Source organism: Haliotis rubra, unplaced genomic scaffold, assembly GCF_003918875.1.
Source record: "Haliotis rubra isolate DU_JTF1 unplaced genomic scaffold, ASM391887v1 Scf326, whole genome shotgun sequence".
Lineage (NCBI taxonomy): Eukaryota > Metazoa > Mollusca > Gastropoda > Lepetellida > Haliotidae > Haliotis > Haliotis rubra.
Window position 1 is genome coordinate 1,018,445 of NW_025766998.1, and position 18,512 is coordinate 1,036,956.

At 39.3% G+C, this 18,512-nt stretch overlaps 1 protein-coding gene across 3 annotated transcripts in view; it reads left to right on the plus strand.

The window, feature by feature from the left end:
- Positions 1-18,512, plus strand: part of LOC124283970 (1-phosphatidylinositol 4,5-bisphosphate phosphodiesterase eta-1-like) — a 97,737-nt gene that overhangs the window by 21,371 nt on the left and 57,854 nt on the right. Inside the window, exon 1 of one of the 3 annotated variants that reach the window (XM_046720018.1) lies at positions 12,586-13,536. The exons of 1 other annotated variant lie outside the window; for it this stretch is intronic. In XM_046720018.1, the coding sequence (XP_046575974.1) occupies positions 13,449-13,536 (88 nt within the window). In that variant the 5' untranslated portion in view covers positions 12,586-13,448. Of the gene's footprint in view, positions 1-12,585; positions 13,537-18,512 lie in introns of those variants that run through there. One more of the 3 variants, XM_046720019.1, reaches the window with a different exon arrangement.

Genomic DNA, 18,512 nt, shown 5'->3' on the forward strand with positions numbered 1-18,512 from the left:
CTGCATGTTAAGCTATCATAAGAACCATTCACTGGATTTTCTTCATATTCAATACCAAGCTTTATCTAGGGAAGGCTCAGGGCCCAGTCAATAGGTGACCTTCACTTAATTTTCAAGGTCACAGAGACACTTTGAAGATTTCAGCATATTAACCTACATGTTATGCTTGTCAGCGAGATACCTCAAGAACCACTCACTGGAGTTTCTTCATATTTGACACCAAGCTTCATCCAGGGAAGGCGCAGGGCCCAGTCGATTTTGGTGACCTTCACTTAATTTTCAAGGTCACAGAGACACTTTGAAGATTTCAGCATGTTAAATTGCTTGTTAAGATAGTCAGCAAGATATCGCAAATAATATTCAGTGGATTTTCTTCATATTTGACACCAGGTTCATCTAGGGAAGGCCCAGGGCCCAGTCAATTTTGGTGACCTTCACATAATTTTTAGGGTCATGACGACACTATGAAGATTTCAGAATGTACACCTGAATTGTCAGCAAGATATTTTAAGAATGGTTCACTGGATTTTCTTCATAGACTTTCAAGACCTCCCTTGAATGTTTTTCAATATGCTATTTCTTTAGTACTAGTTTTGCATATTTCATACACTATGACATTCATGTCAAGGTCAAAGTCAGTCTTGAAAATATGTGTGTGTTTGAACAACTAAAGAGCAAGATAATGTTTTTGTTGACATTTAACTTCATCTTAAACGTTCATTACTTTATAAGTTTGATTTGATAATTTGCGGCGGGAGATTAGGTCATAGTGACAATGCTTGTTTAGTTTACTTTCCATTCGTATGAAATGATTAACAGCAAATATTTCGACATATTTAATACTTTCTACGCAAGGTGGTTCACGGTTGCTCGGAAATTGGAAAGAAGCACAGATCGTAATGCGCATGCACAGTAGAGGTCAAAGTTTGCGGATATGAAAATGTTGCAGTTTCGTAGTCTTTCGTTGCCGTTTTTACTGTTTCCGTCAGTTCCAAATGAATTCCCGTGCTTCAAATACTCAATAACACCCGGAAATTGGCCAACACATGATGTTTATCTCCTAAATAAATTGTTTCCTAAAACATTGCTAAAGATTGTCATAGACGTCGCTTTTGGAGAGGAAATTATTGTGTTCAGAATATTTCTGCAAATTTGAAAAAAGGTGGGACAATAAACCCACAAGGTATCAGGAGCCAACAATATGCTTATTTTGACAGATATCTTCAGTCTGACTGCAGTATGTGTTCATGAGAAAATAGATCTACCTGTATGTTCAAATACCTAGTACCTTAAGAAAAATTGATTTATAAGCAGGAGATTAATTTCAGAGGCATGTACTGATGAAGGATCCAAGGAACTGAAGGCAAAGTTGAACTGACTTAAATACTGATTCAGTGAATTTACAGTTTGGTGCTATTTCTAAGTCTTTCCAAGGTTATTTGGGAATAATTAGCTTGTTTCACTTTTGCTGACAGAAATATTTCTGTGTTTTTCATATATGTTGGTCAGTATTGAACACTCTTCATGTCATATCCACATTCTTCATGGAAAATGAAGATTGATAATATTAGATTAATACTGGCGAGCTTTGCACCCAATAGTACTCTGGGGCGTCTTGTGGCTGTTCACAGGTGTGCACCACGGTGTTCGTGTGAAAGTTTATACCAATATTCCCATGATGCTGTGCCAACTCAGCACTTCCTGTTACTGTTTAAGAAACATGAGTGAGCATTTCTACACGTCACAGTAATTGCAGCCAGACAACCTACTCGAGCACATGAGGTACACCTGAGTTACCTCCCTTGGGTTATTCCGTCTGTGATGACCTTATCTTGGCAGACATAAAGCTAGTTGTGCTTTAATTGTTCAGTAGGCAATTGACATCATGAATATCAATCTGTATAGTTGGGTCGCAATGACTGTTCGATCCTGTCAGTTATGACAAGCACCAGTTCTTACCCGGGTCTTCACTAAGATGAAGTGCTCAGACAAGCAGGGGTTGCTGACGCCACCAATCTTCAAGGTTGCTGTTCTGAGGATTATCAACTGGGTACTAGTTAAGACCTATGTTCAACCATTTTGAGGCAATCTTGAAATAGTGATGTGCCTTCATTCAATCTTTATGAATGTCATTTACATTTGTTTCATATATGAAACCTTTGTTACCTCAGAAATCAGAAAATCGTGTATTTTTTCTGTCATGTCATAATACAATTATTCATATTTTATCAAGTGGAGTACTTTCAATGGTGTCAACTGTCCATAATAAGTTGTACATGTAATAGTATCTTGCTACTCAGACATGATGACTGACTGACTGAGTTTGGTTTTACGCCAATATTCCAGCAACATCACGGCGGGGGACACCAGAAATGGGCTTCACATGTTGTACCCATGTGGGGATTCGAACCCGGGCCTCTCCGGAGTGACAAGCCAACGCTTTAACCATTAGGCTACCCCACCGCCCCCAGACATGATGAGTCAGGAAAACCCCACATTGTACCCATTACCTGTGTGTGCTCAGGGTTTAACATATTACTGGTAGTTATGGTGACTCACAGTTAATGATTTGGGAGTCGTTTTCTAAATTTGTGAGGCTGAAAATATTGTAAATAATCTGTTGCAGTGCATGGCTACAGACTCGATTATTTACTGACTGCTGCCATAAATCTGGAATATTGCTGACTGCAGAGTTAAATACAATCCAACCAACCAGTACATGGCTATTATATTTAGTGGAATCGTTTTAGTCAGCTAGGACTCGTTCGAAAATATTTTGGGAGTCTTTTACAGCATTGTTGAGGCATATCACGTGAAATGTGTAAATGTGCATGTTGTGTGTTTTTTGTTTATTTAATCTGTTTGTGAATGAGAAAACTTTATGGATGATATCAATGTTTGGAAAAAAGATTACAAGAAGCCATCAAACATTTTCTCCTGAATTGACTTTATTGTTGTAAAATCTGTGCCTTTGTTGGATTTTCTTATGGTTTTAGAGGTGTGATAATACTACATGATATATGATAAAATTACACGATATATGATGATATTACACGATATATGATAATACTACATGATATATGATAATATTACATGATATATGATAATATTACATATATGATGATAATATTACATGATAATAGTATGATATATGTGATAATAGTACACGATTTATGATAATATTACATATATGATAATATTACGATACCGCGATATATGATAATGAGTACATGATATATGATAATATTACATATGTGATAATATTACACGATATATGATAATAGTACATGATATATGATAATATAGTACCACACGATATATGATAATATTACAAGATATGATAATGTTACACGATATATGATAATATTACATGATTGGCATGTTGTTACAATGTAAATGGATCCAGTCAAGACTGACATCATGATGCTGTGTAGAAATCACTGGCGACATTTAGTAGATCTTAGAAATGATGTTTAGGGAGAAGGTGACCATGAGTGGTGCACTTGTGCCTAAAATTTGTGACCTGGGTCTCATACTGTGCTGGCAAGGCACTTCATCAACATTGCACTCAGTCCACCCAGCTATTGAAATGGGTACCTGAGAAGCGGATGTCTGGGACCTACACGGTCAGCGCTGAAGCGTAGTAGCAGCTTTGAAAGTACAATTCCGTCAGGGTAATAATGTAACGCCAGAGAACAGCGTTGTGTTGGATTCTAGGCGCAAAAATTAGCATTATTATTATTATTATTATTATTATTAATCCCCTTGTCTTTTGGACAATAAAATGTATTTAAAATAAAAAAATAAATGTTTATTGACCCTCTTGTCGTACCGTCATGTTGACATACACAGAAGCAGGAATTTAAATTCGGAATAAATTTGGTATCCAATGGAAGAGCAATATAATATCAATGTTTATCTTGTATGGAGTGAAGTTGTAAAGAGTTGAAAGAAGCTCTCATACAATCTGTACACCACTGCACTGCATGCATGATACGAGGGAACACTGGTGATGATCAACCTGGAACTGGTTATGTGTAACATGCTTGTTTTGTTGATTAACGCCACACTCAGCAATACTGCAGCAGTATGACAGTAGTATGTACACACAGGAGTCGGGACCAGACAATCCAGTGATAAAGCATTGAAATACTCAATCTTTGGTTTCATTTTAAGGCACTTAATTTAGTGAATGTGTATTTTACTTGAACATATAAATACCTTGAAAATATAATGATGCTTTCCCCTAAACATTTTTTCTGTCCTTGTGACTCGGTCAGCAATTTAGAGATACAAAAAATGGTTATTATAATCTCAAATATGTTTTTAAATTATTTTTTTAAATCCCAGATTCATGCTGATATTGATCCATCATTTCCCAGAGCAATACTCATGCTTGTAGTTTAGTTTTTAATGTTTACAATGCTCTGTAGGTAGAGCTTGAACCTCTTCAAATTAAGATGACATGTTATTGAATAAGGTTTCATCATAATCCATGGTGAAAATATGGAACTTCACTTCACTCACTCACTCCACTCAGTCACCTACTTACTCTCACTCACTCAAAACAGCCACCCCACCCACCCACTCACTCACTCTCTCACCCACTCACTCCCACTCACCCCATCCACTCTCACCCACCTCACTCACCCACTACCCACGCCCTCCTCACTCACTCCACCCACTCCCTCTCTCACTCCACTCACTCACTCCCTCACTCCACCCACCCCCACCCACCTCCTCACTCACTCACCTCACTCCTCTCCCACCTCTCCTTTCCCCACTCTCCCCTCACTCACTCGCTCCCCACTCACTCTCCCACTCTCACTCCTCCCACCCTCCTCACTCCACCCACCCACTCACTCCCTCTCCCATTCACTCCCTCCCCACTCCTCCACTCCACCCACTCCACCTCCTCACTCACTCTCCCTCTCACTCACTCCTCCTCACTCATCTCACTCACTCTCCCTCTCCTCACTCATCCCACAGCTTCAGTAATACTCCTACCATGTAGTCCCTGACTTGAGCGTGTACAGCCCATGCATGGCCGTGGTTGACAGGGGATGTAATGTCTCCTGATTCAGGAGGAGACCAGAATCTGGGATAGTAATCAGTTGATACCTGCCTTGGGAATTACCACGGAGCCATCCTTGGTTCCTGAACCAGTGTTACGTCCCACAGGAAATCAGGTCAATAAACGTTACTATAATCTGATCTATGCTAGTTTTATCATCTCGAGGTTGTTAATTGCATCAAGGTTGTAAGAAAGCTGTTAATGTATTTATAGCTCACATTACCACAAGCCTAACAGAGTTTGCACATGGCTATAACAGAGTATGACCAAATGCATTTCAGATTCTCACAGTAATTTCTGTAGATACCCATCAGTGGAAGTATGACCAAATTATACAGTAATGTCTGTAGATACCCATCAGTGGAAGTATGACCAACTTACAGTAATGTCTGTAGATACTCATCAGTGGATACCCAGTATGACCAAGTTACAGTTCATGCCTACTTGTATACCTGTTACCTAGGATTCTTATGTAGGAAGTACACTTCAGTGTTACCTGTATGATTCTTATCTCGGTGAAGTGGGTGTTGCCTGTGGGGTAGACTGTTGTTTAAAGCGTTAAGCTCATCATGTTGAACACCGGTTTCAGTTTTCTCTATAAACTAGACACTGTTCTTCTTCATGCTTGTGGACTGTATGACGGAATCGGGTGGTCGGGCTTGCTGGCTTGGTTGACACATGTGATCAGTTCCCATTTGCACAGATCGATGCTCATGCTGTTGATCACTGGATTGTCTGGTCCAGACTTGATTATTTGTAGACCGCCACCATGTAGCTGGAATGTTACTGAGTGCGGTGTAAAACTAAACTCACTCACTCACTTCATGCTTGTGCTGGGTCGGTGGGTAGCCGAGTGGTTAAAGCACCAGCTCAGATCTCAAGCTGAAGACCCAGGTTCAATTCCCCATATTGGTACAATGTGTGAAGCCCATTTCTAGTGTCCCCGCCTTGATATTGCTGGAATATTGCTAAAGTGGCGTAAAACCATACTCACTCACTCTGATCTAGGTCACATGGTTACTGGAACAGGAGAACATTGTATAACCCTGTTCTGTGAATTTGTGTGTCAAATTTCTGCTGTGCAGTGTTTGGTTCGACATTGTCATCATCGCTGTTGTCAGTCAAGGATGCTTCTAAATTTGGTGGAATCCTTTCCCAGCAAATCTATAAATGGTTAGAGCCAGATACGTCTGCCAGGAAATCACCTGTCACGGCTGTCATTACTGCACTTCTCGCCATCGCTGATATCCTACAGTGTATAGCTTCATAGTGTCCAGTGACATCAGGATACAGAAATATATCCTATTAAGGGTAAATGTCTACAAACTTAAAAATGAAATCCAGATGTCGCCCTGGTGTTCATGTAGGAGCTCAGTCAGTTTATAAACTGTTAACTATTGTATTTGTTGCAGATCTCCAAGACTATCTATTAGTCTCCCAAATTAGTTTATTTATAATATTTAAAAACACATGTCTACAAATTGAAAAATGAAATCCAGATGTCGCCCAGAAGTGTTTTCTAGGCTTGAGTCAGATTTTTGTTTTGTTCCGTCACAGGTGTCTGAGAGACAGATATACTTGCACAAGTCTCTAAGGTAGAAATTAACAGTTTAAATGATAATTTCTAAAAGTAATAAATAACAGACTTTACTGTCCGCTTATCTGGACTTGCCTCGTCGAAGGATAGAATTACTATACATCCATGTGCTCAGCATTCAGTACAGCCTTGGAGCAAGGCTAGGAGACAGACTACAGATCTTCATCCAAACAATTTCTAAAAAGATAATGGCAAACTACATGAAAATATGTCACCAAATAAATGTAACATTTTCCAAAAACATTAATCATGCCAGTACAGAAATGCCCTTAATATGAAACAGAAATCTAAACTAGCCTGACACCTCAAATCCCAGTAGACTTCAACCTGCATTTGTCTCATGAAGATCAGGTCAACAGAAGTTGGTGAGGCAGGAGACTACGACCTCTTAAACACTTCAGGGGAAGAATGATACGACAGTATCCCTACTGTTGGATACATACAGACCTGTCCATGTGTGAAACACAACAGTAGGGGGTCAAGTACTCCGCAGATTGTTGCTGTGTTGTTGTTTTGGGGGTTGAAAGGGCATCGGGACATGAAACAAAGGAAATCCTTGTCCTTCAGAAGTTGGTGTCAGCTTCAGTTCACGTCTGCTGCTGGGAGAGAAAAATGCCATGCTTTTAAATCATTTTTCTCATAATTTCAGCTATGATGAGGCTGTTGTTGATTGTAGCGCTCTCCTGAAAATCTGCTGGGTGAGTGAATATTGTTTAATGCTGAGTCAGCAATATTTCAGCTTATCTCAGCAGCATGTAAACAACTGAACATGACACAGTAATGGTGTACTGGAAGCTCCAGGTTTATCATGGCAGCATGTAAATATCTCAGCTTGCCTGAGCAGCTTACACTCAGGGCCTGGATAAGTTGGTTGGTTGGTTGTTTAACACCATAGTCAGCAATATTCTAATTTTATGGCGGTGGTCTGTGAGACAATCCAGTGATCAACAGCATGAGCATCAACCTACACAATTGGGATACAATAACATGTGTCAACCCTGTCAACGAGCCTGATCGCCCTATCCCATTAGTCGCCTCTTACGACAAGCATGGGTTACTGAAGGCCAGTTCTAACCCCGATCTCACAGGGTGCCTGGATGAGCAGTGTCCCACATCATAGTGGTGCGGTGTTGCGCTGCGTGATGAAATGTTGGACAAGACACACCTTGTGGTGTACGTTCTACCGTAGTCATGATTGTCTGACAACAACTAAGACTGGGCTTGACAAACCAGTGGACGAAGTCATGAGCATCAATGCAATGTGATTGATGACATGAAGACACGCAGCAGACCTGAAAACTCAGCCTGACAATCTGAGTAGTTTAACTGCCTCTTAACAAGGGGTGGATGGTAGCCTAGTGGTTGAGGTGTTAGCTCATCACGACAAAGTCCTGGGTTTGATTCTACACACTGGCGGGTTGGGGGGTATCCTAGTGGGTAAAGTGTTTGTCCACTCATACAGCAGGGGCGGTGGGGTACCCCAGTGGTTATTGCGTTGGCTTTTCATCCCGAACACCCTGATTCAATTCCCCACATGGGTACAATGTGTGAAGCCCATTTCTGGTGTCCCCAAAAGATGTTAAAATGTGATAATGGGTTGCGAGTCAGTATACTGTGTCTGAGTGAGTGGGGATTCATATTGCTAGCAATAAAACCAGCTTAAGTCTGGGGTACAAACCGCCAAGGTACACATACACTCACTCATGCACCCGCCGGGCATATCAGCAAAATTTTGGTGTTAAACCCAATTTTGGCTTCAATGTGAAGCATTTCTGGTGTACCCTGCTGTGATATTGCTGGAATATTGCTAAAAGCAGCGTAAAACAACTCACTCACTCACTCATTTTGGTGTTCTCTGGCTTCATATTGCTCATATTGCTTCTGCTGTAACAGTATACTCAAACATTCTGGTGACACATTCAAACCCAGGTTCTCACAAGATATGAATTGTCTTGTCCCTACAGATATGAAACACAGCCTTTTGTAGTTATTTTCATTTACTTCTTGGTATATTCTTCATGAGTATCGATTTCTGTACATTTCCACGGCTGATTCATGTTTGCACACTTTATCTACTCATAAAGACTGAATTTCAAACTGTTGATCAATGTGTTAATGTCTGCCAAGCCATTTTATCACAGCAACTGAATAGTTAAAGGTCCAAGTATAGATCATATGTTGACATAGAGCTGAGACTTCTCAGTGCCTTACACTTGCGTGTGTTGTCAATCCGTGTCTAGTGGAGACTGCTGTCTGCTGTCGGTGTTTACATATGTAGACGCTGACATGAGGAAAAACAGATTGTCACCATGTACCTGTCAAGAAGTTTAACCGCCTTGCCAGTATGTTTGATAATGTACAGGGGCGGTGGCCCAGTGGTGAAAGCACTCACTCATCATACTAGTGACCTGGGTTCAATTCCACACAAGGGTACAAGGTTTGAATCCCATTTCTGGTGTCCCCTGACGTGATATTGCTGGAATATTGTACATATGAGCTAAGTTTTGCCAAAATAGAATCAGTCAAACTACTAATATAATCAAATTTGCAATCCACTCAGAGATACATGTTAAGCCTAGGTTATCATGGTTGCAGATCACAGTTTGCCTTGAAAAAGACAATTGGTGAAAATTTGGAAAGTCAATGTTGACTGGCTTAATATGGTATACCAGTGTCTACAGTCTGTTTGGGTTCAAATAAGAAATTGATGAATGATTAAATAACTCAAAATAATTATTGAAACCTCTGTACAACAGGATCTGAAATCTGACGTTTTATTATTGATCATGGAAAGAGTTGTTTAAGAAACTATCATGTAATTTTGTTCAATTTTGACACTTCACACCGAGGGTGACAAACAGCTGGTGGAATAGTTTATTAGTTATGTTTTGTGCACTTATCACTATTTTGAGTTATTTAATCATTCATCGTTCTCATTTGAACCCAAACGGACTGAAATGGAAATGAAATCACACCCACTTTCCCTTAAACTCCAACACATCAATCTCTCACTGTAAAATCAACACTTGCAATCATCTGTTGAAATATACAGAATTTCATCGATAGAACCAATTTCAGTGCAACATTAAACAGCTTCATTCATCCAGGTAATACACGGAGAATATAACCCAAGCACTGTACGATATCAATTATATTATCATGAGTCAGTACTAATTCATTAATTATAAGTTACCCATACCATGAAGTCATTGTCAAACAACATCAGTTATCTTTCTTTCGGTGAAGATGGCCTGATGTACATTTTATAGTCAAAACACTTAATACTTTTGACAAGCTGAAAAAGTTGCAAGGTCGAATTAAGTTTAATGGTAAACAGATTCTCATCTTCAAGTCTTGTTGTTATCAAATTTATCAAGACTTGTTAATAAAATCTAAAATCTCCTCAACAAGCTTTGGTGTTGTATACTTTTTTTATCAACTAGTGCTGATATGTGTGATACTGACAGACACTTGGGTTGAACACTGTATTGTACTGTATTGTACTGTATTGTACTGTGTTGTACTGTATTGCAGCCTCATTGCACTGAGTGACTTCCTTCCCATCTGTCGTAGTAACAAAGAAAGCAACATACAGTAGACCCTACAGGCCTACATTCCACACAATGGATCAGCTAGCCAATGGATCAGCTAGCCAGCAGACAATCTCCAGGATGCGGATGTCTGGGATAGGGGTGTATTTATCTACACAGTCTGGCATTGTTCATAAGTTTGAAATTTGACGTAGAGTTGAAATGCTTCGCACATATAGTCTGTCTCACAGTCCCTGAACCACATTATTTGCCCTACTGCCTAGACTAACAACTAGTCTCTGAAATGAACATATTCTACAGAAAAAAAGTTCATAGTAAAAAAAATATATATATAATGAAAAGGAGCCCTGAGACTTTCTTCATTTTCCTGAAGCTGTGGAAATCTAGACTTGCCACATTTGCTAGACTTGTGTGGGCTTTCTTGGTTATATTTGCTTCAGGGTCTGTATGACAGACTACCTACTGCCTAGCCCTCCCGGCAATGCTAAGGCTCTAAACGAAGCAAGTCTAGGTTTCTGAATTTCCCATCTGACAAGGGCTCCTGTACAATTTAAATGGGTTTATTATACCCCCGCTACGAAGTAACGGGGGTATATAGCGTTCATTCTGTCCGTCCCGAAACTTTGTCTGGAGCATATCTCTTAAAGTTTACATGCTAGGTTCACCAAACTTCACACACATGTTAATCATTACCCATTGATGTGCCTTTTGCTATTTTATAGTTTTTTCAGAATTAAATTTTTTTTTTGTTTCCATGGAAACACGACTTAGTGTGACTATGAGGTTGTCATCTTGTCAGAGCAGATCTTCCAAACTTTACATGCTAGGTTCACCAAACTTCACACACATATCAAGCATGACCCCTAGATGTGCCTTTTGGGGGTAGATTTAGATATGAATTGTATTTTTGCTGTTTCCATGGAAACACGACTTAGGCTGTGACTATGAGGATGTCATCTTGTCCGAGACAGATCTTCCAAACTATACATGCTAGCTTCATCAAACTTGGTACACATATCAAGCATGATCCCTAGATGTGCCTTTTGGGGGTAGATCCAGATATGAATTGTATTTTTTGCTGTTTCCATGGAAACACGACTTAGGCTGTGACTATGAGGATGTCATCTTGTCCGGAGCAGATCTTCCAAACTATACATGCTAGCTTAAAAAAAACTTGGTACACATATCAAGCATGATCCCTATATGTGCCTTTTGGGGTTTAAATCCAGATATGAATTTTATTTTTGCTGTTTCCATGGAAACATGACTTAGTGCCAAATGTGTTTGATTATTTTGTCCGGAGCATATCTCTTAAAGTTTACATGCTAGGTTCACCAAACTTCACACACATGTTAATCATTACCCATTGATGTGCCTTTTGCTATTTCAAAGGTTTTTCAGAATTTAGTTTTTTTGCTGTTTCCATGGAAACATAACTTAGTGCCAAATGTGTTTGATGGTTTTGTCCGGAGCATATCTCTTAAAGTTTACATGCTAGGTTCATGCTAGGTACATGCAAAATGTATTTGATGGTTACCTGACCACGGCATATCATCGAAACTATACATGCTAGGTTCACCAAACTTAATACACAAGTTAATCATGACCCACAGATATGCCATGTGCTAAAAAATAGCAATCTTCATCTACGTCCACTTCATTGTGTGCAACATGAGACAGTCAAGTTCAATTGTATGTCAGGTTTCCACGGAAAACACAAAAAAAATCTAGTTTCCATAAATTATTACTGTAATCAGTACATGCCAAAACTATTATCTAACATGTATGTAAAGTTTAGTAGAGTCAAAGAGAAAGTCTTGTGAGCTGCTGATCCTTATCACATTATATATATCAATATCAGTCATTTCCATGTCCCAAAGTGGGAAGCGGGGGTATGTGAGCTGTGCTCACTTCTACACTTGTTTGTTACTTTCAAAATTATATATATATCTAGGACCAAGCGTTAGTCTATAATTACAAGTGTGTATTTCACTAAGTGGGTATTTATATACAGGCATGGTGGGACTTCAGTGCTGCTTCAGGTATTTGTATGTTTGATCATGGTAAGCTCATGCTATAGTCGGCAAGCATTGACCATATAACATGTCGAACTATAAGCTAATTGTTTTGACAACAACTTAACATGTCTGTCCAACCCTGCTATGTACAAACATATCTTATCTACATGACCTTGAACTTGAAGTGAAAGTAACCCTGCACAGCTGGTTGACCTTTCATCCTGACAGCCTTGCACAGGATCCATAAAGCCTTTTGTGCAGTCAGTGAAAACCAGTTTCTCTTAACACAAATCTGAACTTCAGTAGTGCATAACTCCATACAGTGATATACAGTCCAATATACTCCAGGTATTTCATGGTAGGATGACTATATACTCCATACTGGAAGATAACGCTGAGACTTTGACCCATCAGTGGGCAGGGGCTTGGTGAGCTATATCTGTCTGCATTCACACAAGCATGTGTGTGTGTGTGATTGTGTGCAGTCGGTTGTAGACAAGTGGCAATACAGTCCAAACCTCCGATTTTACCTGTCAGGTCGACCTGCAATTCATGTGACCTATCAGAGTTGATGTTGCGCTGTAAGGCTTGTAAATCTTCACAGACCGTGGATAAATTTAGGGTAGTGAATCCTATCAAAACTTGATAGCAGGATATGTGCACCGAATTAGGGGTTGTGATGTTGACGGTGCTGGATTTCGTTGACTGCCGTTAGCTGTGATTAATCTGTTGTTACCTGTGATAGACTGCCGTTACTGTGATGGACTGTTGTTACCTGTGATGGACTGCCGTTACCTGTGATTAATCTGTTGTTACAGACGCTGTGGAGTAAAAGCAACAGGTTGACATGTGATATCAACGTATAAGATACGAGTCATTCAAGTAGGCTGTAATCAGTTCCAGTCATTCATAAGAGGGTCACAAAATTCTTTTCAAGTTTATTTACTGTTTGTGAATGTGTTATTCAGGAAAGTTTGTGTTGTGATATTGATGATTTCCATATAAGGAAAATGGTTATCAATATTGATTGATAACAGTTTTGAGAGCAGTGAAAGTGTATATGATTTATCACTTACACCTCATTGGGCAGATCTCAAGTGATTGACACATTGTCAGCTGAGTGTTATTGCTATTGATGACAGATTAACAGTGGTGAAAACTGATTTCAAGTATCACGTCTAATTAGAGTCAAGTTTGTATCATTCATCATGGATTATTTATGTGGGACCCGACAGCGCCGATATTCCGATGACCATGTTGCAGGTGAATGGTTTGTTCTGGGATCACTCGTTCCAAGTAAGTACCCTGGATAACATTTGTCATTTTTACACAGCCAAAGCTGAAAAGATTACTATTAGAGCACATTTGCTTCTCTTACATGTGATTGGATGGGCTGGTGATGAGTTTGAATCCCTGTGCCAGATTATGATGCTTAGTGTGTCAGTACCATAGCTCACCTGGATTCTGTTCCATCTCATAGAGGTGAGGGGTGGAGGGTGGCCTAGTGGTTAAAGCGTTCACTCGTTAAGCCGAAGACCCGGGTTTCATTCCCCACATGAGTGCCAATGTGTGAAGTCCATTTCTGGTGTCCCCTGCCGTGATATTGCAGGAATACTGCTAAAATATAACTCGCTCACTCACTCACTCCATCTTGTACGTTAGTGCAATGTCACTTGTAACTCCCATTCTTTAACAATGACTAGAATAACATCTAGTCTCTGAAATGAAAATATTTAAGCAAAATAACAAAACAACCTCCATCAACAACAGTTGTTGAGTTATACTGATAAAACAGAAAGGAGCCAAGAGACTTTGTTCATTATCAAACTGCTGTAATCTGTCTTTCAGTGGCATTTAGAAGTTGTACATTGTCAGTCACCTGATGACGGTCAAAGGTGATCAAGGGTCAGTTCACCTGATGAAGGTCAAAGGTGATCAAGGGTCAGTTCACCTGATGAAGGGACCTGGAATGGTCCAGTAACGTCGTGAGGGAAATAAAAAAGAAGTTTAATCCATAAAAATATGCCGTAATCTATACATGCCAAATATTTTAGACTACCATTTGTGTGTCTCAGGGTTTGGTAAAAATGCCTTATGACATTTGTAGTGCTGTGATTGTTTATTGGAAGGGCCTTTTAGTTTAAACCAAACTAATTAATATCTGAATCAACCCTGTACAGAATTACATCCCTTAGCTGTGTCAGATCAGTGAGGTTTGGGTCAAATCCCTGATTTCACCAAAGTGGTACAGGTTCTGCATCATCCTGATGTGATGTAAGTGAAATATTGTTCAAAACAGCATTAAACCCTCTCGATGAGTGACGATCATACAGTAACTAAATGTACGCCATGAACTGTAGAGCAGCCGTCCTGAGACTCAACTGCTGTAGTTTTCAAGGGAGATCTGACATCCCTCAACTGTTGCCAGAACAGCAGCTGCATGTAGACTGACTGGGCGGCTCTTAGCCAGAGGATTAGACTAACAACTAGTCTCTGAAATGAACATATTTTACTGAAAAAAGTTCATAGTAAAAAAAAATAATATAATGAAAAGGAGCCCTGAGACTTTCTTCATTTTCCTGAAGCTGAGGAAATCTAGACTTGCCACATTTTCTAGACTTGTGTGGGCTTTCTTGGATATATTTGCTTCAGGGTCTGTACGACAGACTACCAGAGGATCAATCTGATCTGCTTTATATGAATTGTATTAACTAAATGGAAGCTTGATGAAAAATGTTACTATACCATTCAGTAAACGGATGTATCAGTGATAAATGCTGTTGAAACCATGAAATACACAGATGCATTATTGCCGATACCATCAAATGCACAGATGCAATAATGTAAATTGTTATTATACAATGAAATTAACTAATGCATCAATTATAAATATTATTATACCATGAAATACACAGATGCATAAATTATGAATGTTATTATAGACTGAAATATACAGATGTATCGATCCTAATTGTTATTATACCATTAGATAAACAGATGCATTCTTCTTTCTGTTAAAGGCACTGAGGTAGCCAAGTGGTAGCTTGTGACACTAAGACCCCAGTTTGATTCCCTATAAGGTTACACTGTCCGAAGACTGTTTCTGGTGGTCCGGACAGGATGTGATTGGCTTTAAATGAGGCGTTAACAAAACAGCAAAAAATCCCAATCATTCACTTCAAAGACAGACTCTGTTTAATGCTCAGGCAGTAAATATCAATGTTCAGGTCAGTGTGTTTCAGAAAATAGTTTTCAGCTTCAGCAAGTCTAGTTGAAGCGAGAACCAGATGCTGAAGACTGGGGATGTTTTTGTTGCTCACCCAGGATGGTCCGGTCTCCTCTAATGAAGGAAACATTGGCGGATATGAACATAATTGAAAAACCACATACATGTGTACATGTTGAGCTGAATTTTGCTTCCGATGCCTTTGGTGCAACTTGATGTAACAGCCTGTATTGTGTTGTCTTGGCTTTCAGAAAAATTAGAAATATAACTCAATTAGTGAAGCCATGTTGGTGTTGTCTCCAGTGGAGGTGATAAATGAACTGGAATGTGTTCACACCTTATTTATCTATTGACTTTATACTTATGCACACACTGGCTTATACACAGGTGATGTGTATTGATTTTGAATCGTTGAAGCACACCTGGTTGCACTTGCAACAATGTAGATTGTTGTTGTATAGTTAAGTGTCCAACTTTGATGTCACATTGGTGTAATATAATTGAATTGGGAATTTTATGAATTTTTTGAAAGACAGGTCTTGAAATATGAGTGTTAGAACTAGCCTTGAGGGAGTTTTTAGGGAGATTCATATGTGGGGGTCGTCTCAAAAGTTGTTTGGTATTTTTTCAAATATGGCAGATATTTGTACTTTGAATTGAACACGTTGAATGTGTTAGTGGAGATTAAGGATAGCTAAATCAGGAAGTGTTTACAGTGGATGTGATCTCAGAAGGGTGAATTATTTTTCTTTCAAGACTGATCATTAACAGAGTTTATTGCATATTTAGGGGTATCTCTGCAGAGTTACAGCCCTTGGCTGTGCCAGGATCTGTTGGTCTTGGATTTGAATCCCAGAGTTGCCCTGTCTTTTGACTGTTGGACTGATGCACCAAATGTGATCTTCTTGGCTTCATCTCTGAGGGGCAGTGGGGTAGCCTAGTGGTTAAAGCATCTGCTTGTCACGCCAAAGACCCAGGTTTGATTCTCCACATGGGTACAATGTGTGAAGTCCATTTCTGGTGTCCCCCGCCATCATATTGCTGGAATATTGCTAAAAGCGGTATAAAATCATACTCACTCACTCATCTACTGTGACGAGTCATCGTTAGTGCCTTTACTCCAACATTTTATGTAGTACTTATGATACCTTTGTTGCTATAAGTCTTACATTCACCTGGTCATGTATCATTGTATTCACCGGGTTATACAAAGTTATATCCACACTCTTATTTCACTCTGAAAATGTGTATATTCACCCAGATATTCTGTCCCACATGTATATTTATTCTGGAACCGGATCCTTTATCCCATGCCCTTTCTGCACAACATGTGCTGTGTTATAGCATATACATTATCTGAGACAGTTTGAACAACGCTAAAATTCATGGTCACAATTTGTTACATGTCAAGCTGGAATATTTATGGTATGGTTGGGGTATATTGAATACCTTGTTGGCTCACGGTACTGGTTGACAAAGAGGTGTTCATGCAGTAGCTTCTCCATGGACGATGACAGCAAGTATCTTGCCGGGGATTTTGACACAACTACTTATGACAGTAAGTCCTTCACTGAACAGTCTTCAAGAGGGTCCAAATGGGAGGGTCACAGTTCAGTAATCAATAATTTGGGGCCTTTATTCTGTAGTCCTGATATCTTAGTGAAAACATTGTGAACAGGTTTTCCTTATATTTAGTCAGTAAAAAGACAGTGAAGTCCATCGTTCATCAAACATGTAAAATTGTCTTGATCAGAATGCAGATGTCAGTCCGTCTGGAGGAAACATTGAAACAGCTTGTTCTGCTTTTTGTTTTGTTAGTTTGTGTAATTCATATTTTGCAAATACCAAACAGTGTCTGCTTTTGTTGTGTTCTGTGCAACTTTCGAAAGATATTTGTCTGAACAAGTTTTGTTTTATGCTAAGTGGTATACCCCATAAAGACCCTCCTGCAAAGTCACAAGGGTGAATCTGAGTTTAGGGTGCTATATGGTATTTAGGGTGCTATATATGGCATGTAGGGTGCTATATATGATATTTAGGGTGCTATATATGGTATTTAGGGTGCTATATATGGTGTTTAGAGAGCTATATATGGTGTTTAGGGTGCTTTATATGATGTTTAGGGTGCTATATATGGTGTTTAGGGTGCTATATATGGTGTTTAGGGTGCTATATATGGTGTTTAGGGTGCTATATATGGTGTTTAGGGTGCTATATATGGTGTTTAGGGTGCTATATATGGTGTTTAGGGTGCTATATATGGTATTTAGGGTGCTATATATGGTGTTTAGGGTGCTATATATATAGTGTTTATGGCTATATATATGGTGTTTAGGGTGCTATATATGGTGTTTAGGGTGCTATATATAGTGTTTAGGGTGCTATATATGGTGCTATATTTAGTGTTTAGGTGCTATATATGGTATTTATAGTGTTTAGGGTGCTATATATAGTGGTGCTATATATATGGTGTTTAGTGTTTAGGGTGCTATATATGTGTTTAGTGTTATATAGGTTTAGGGTGCTATATATAGGGGTGCTATATATGTATTTAGGGTGCTATATATGGTATTTAGGGTGCTTTATATGGTGTTTAGGGTGCTATAACTCTGTCATGTCCAAGACATGCCAGACAGACATGATCATAGGTCACAGTCCCGTAGTTATCCTGGTTGTGTATCTGATACCCACTCACTTACAGTCTTTAAAGGTGTTTCCAGGGTTTCTAGGACTATAGTGATGCTAATGGGTTTCACCACAGAATCATATAATAGATGGTCTGTGGTTTCACCAAGTTCGTAGATGGCAGAGAAATGAATCACTTCAGGCATTGCAGCCTTGACAGAACGGAAGTACTGCTGAAGGTGGCGATAACCAAACTCACTCACTTACTCAAAGTCTTTAAAGTGGTTCTGGCACGACCCTGTGGTTCTGTGTAACATTTAGTCCCATAAAATACTATTGTAGGTCCGTCTCACAGTCTCTCGTCTATATTACTCTCCTTTTCTGCATTGCAAAAACTCTAAATGAAGCAACTCTAGATTTC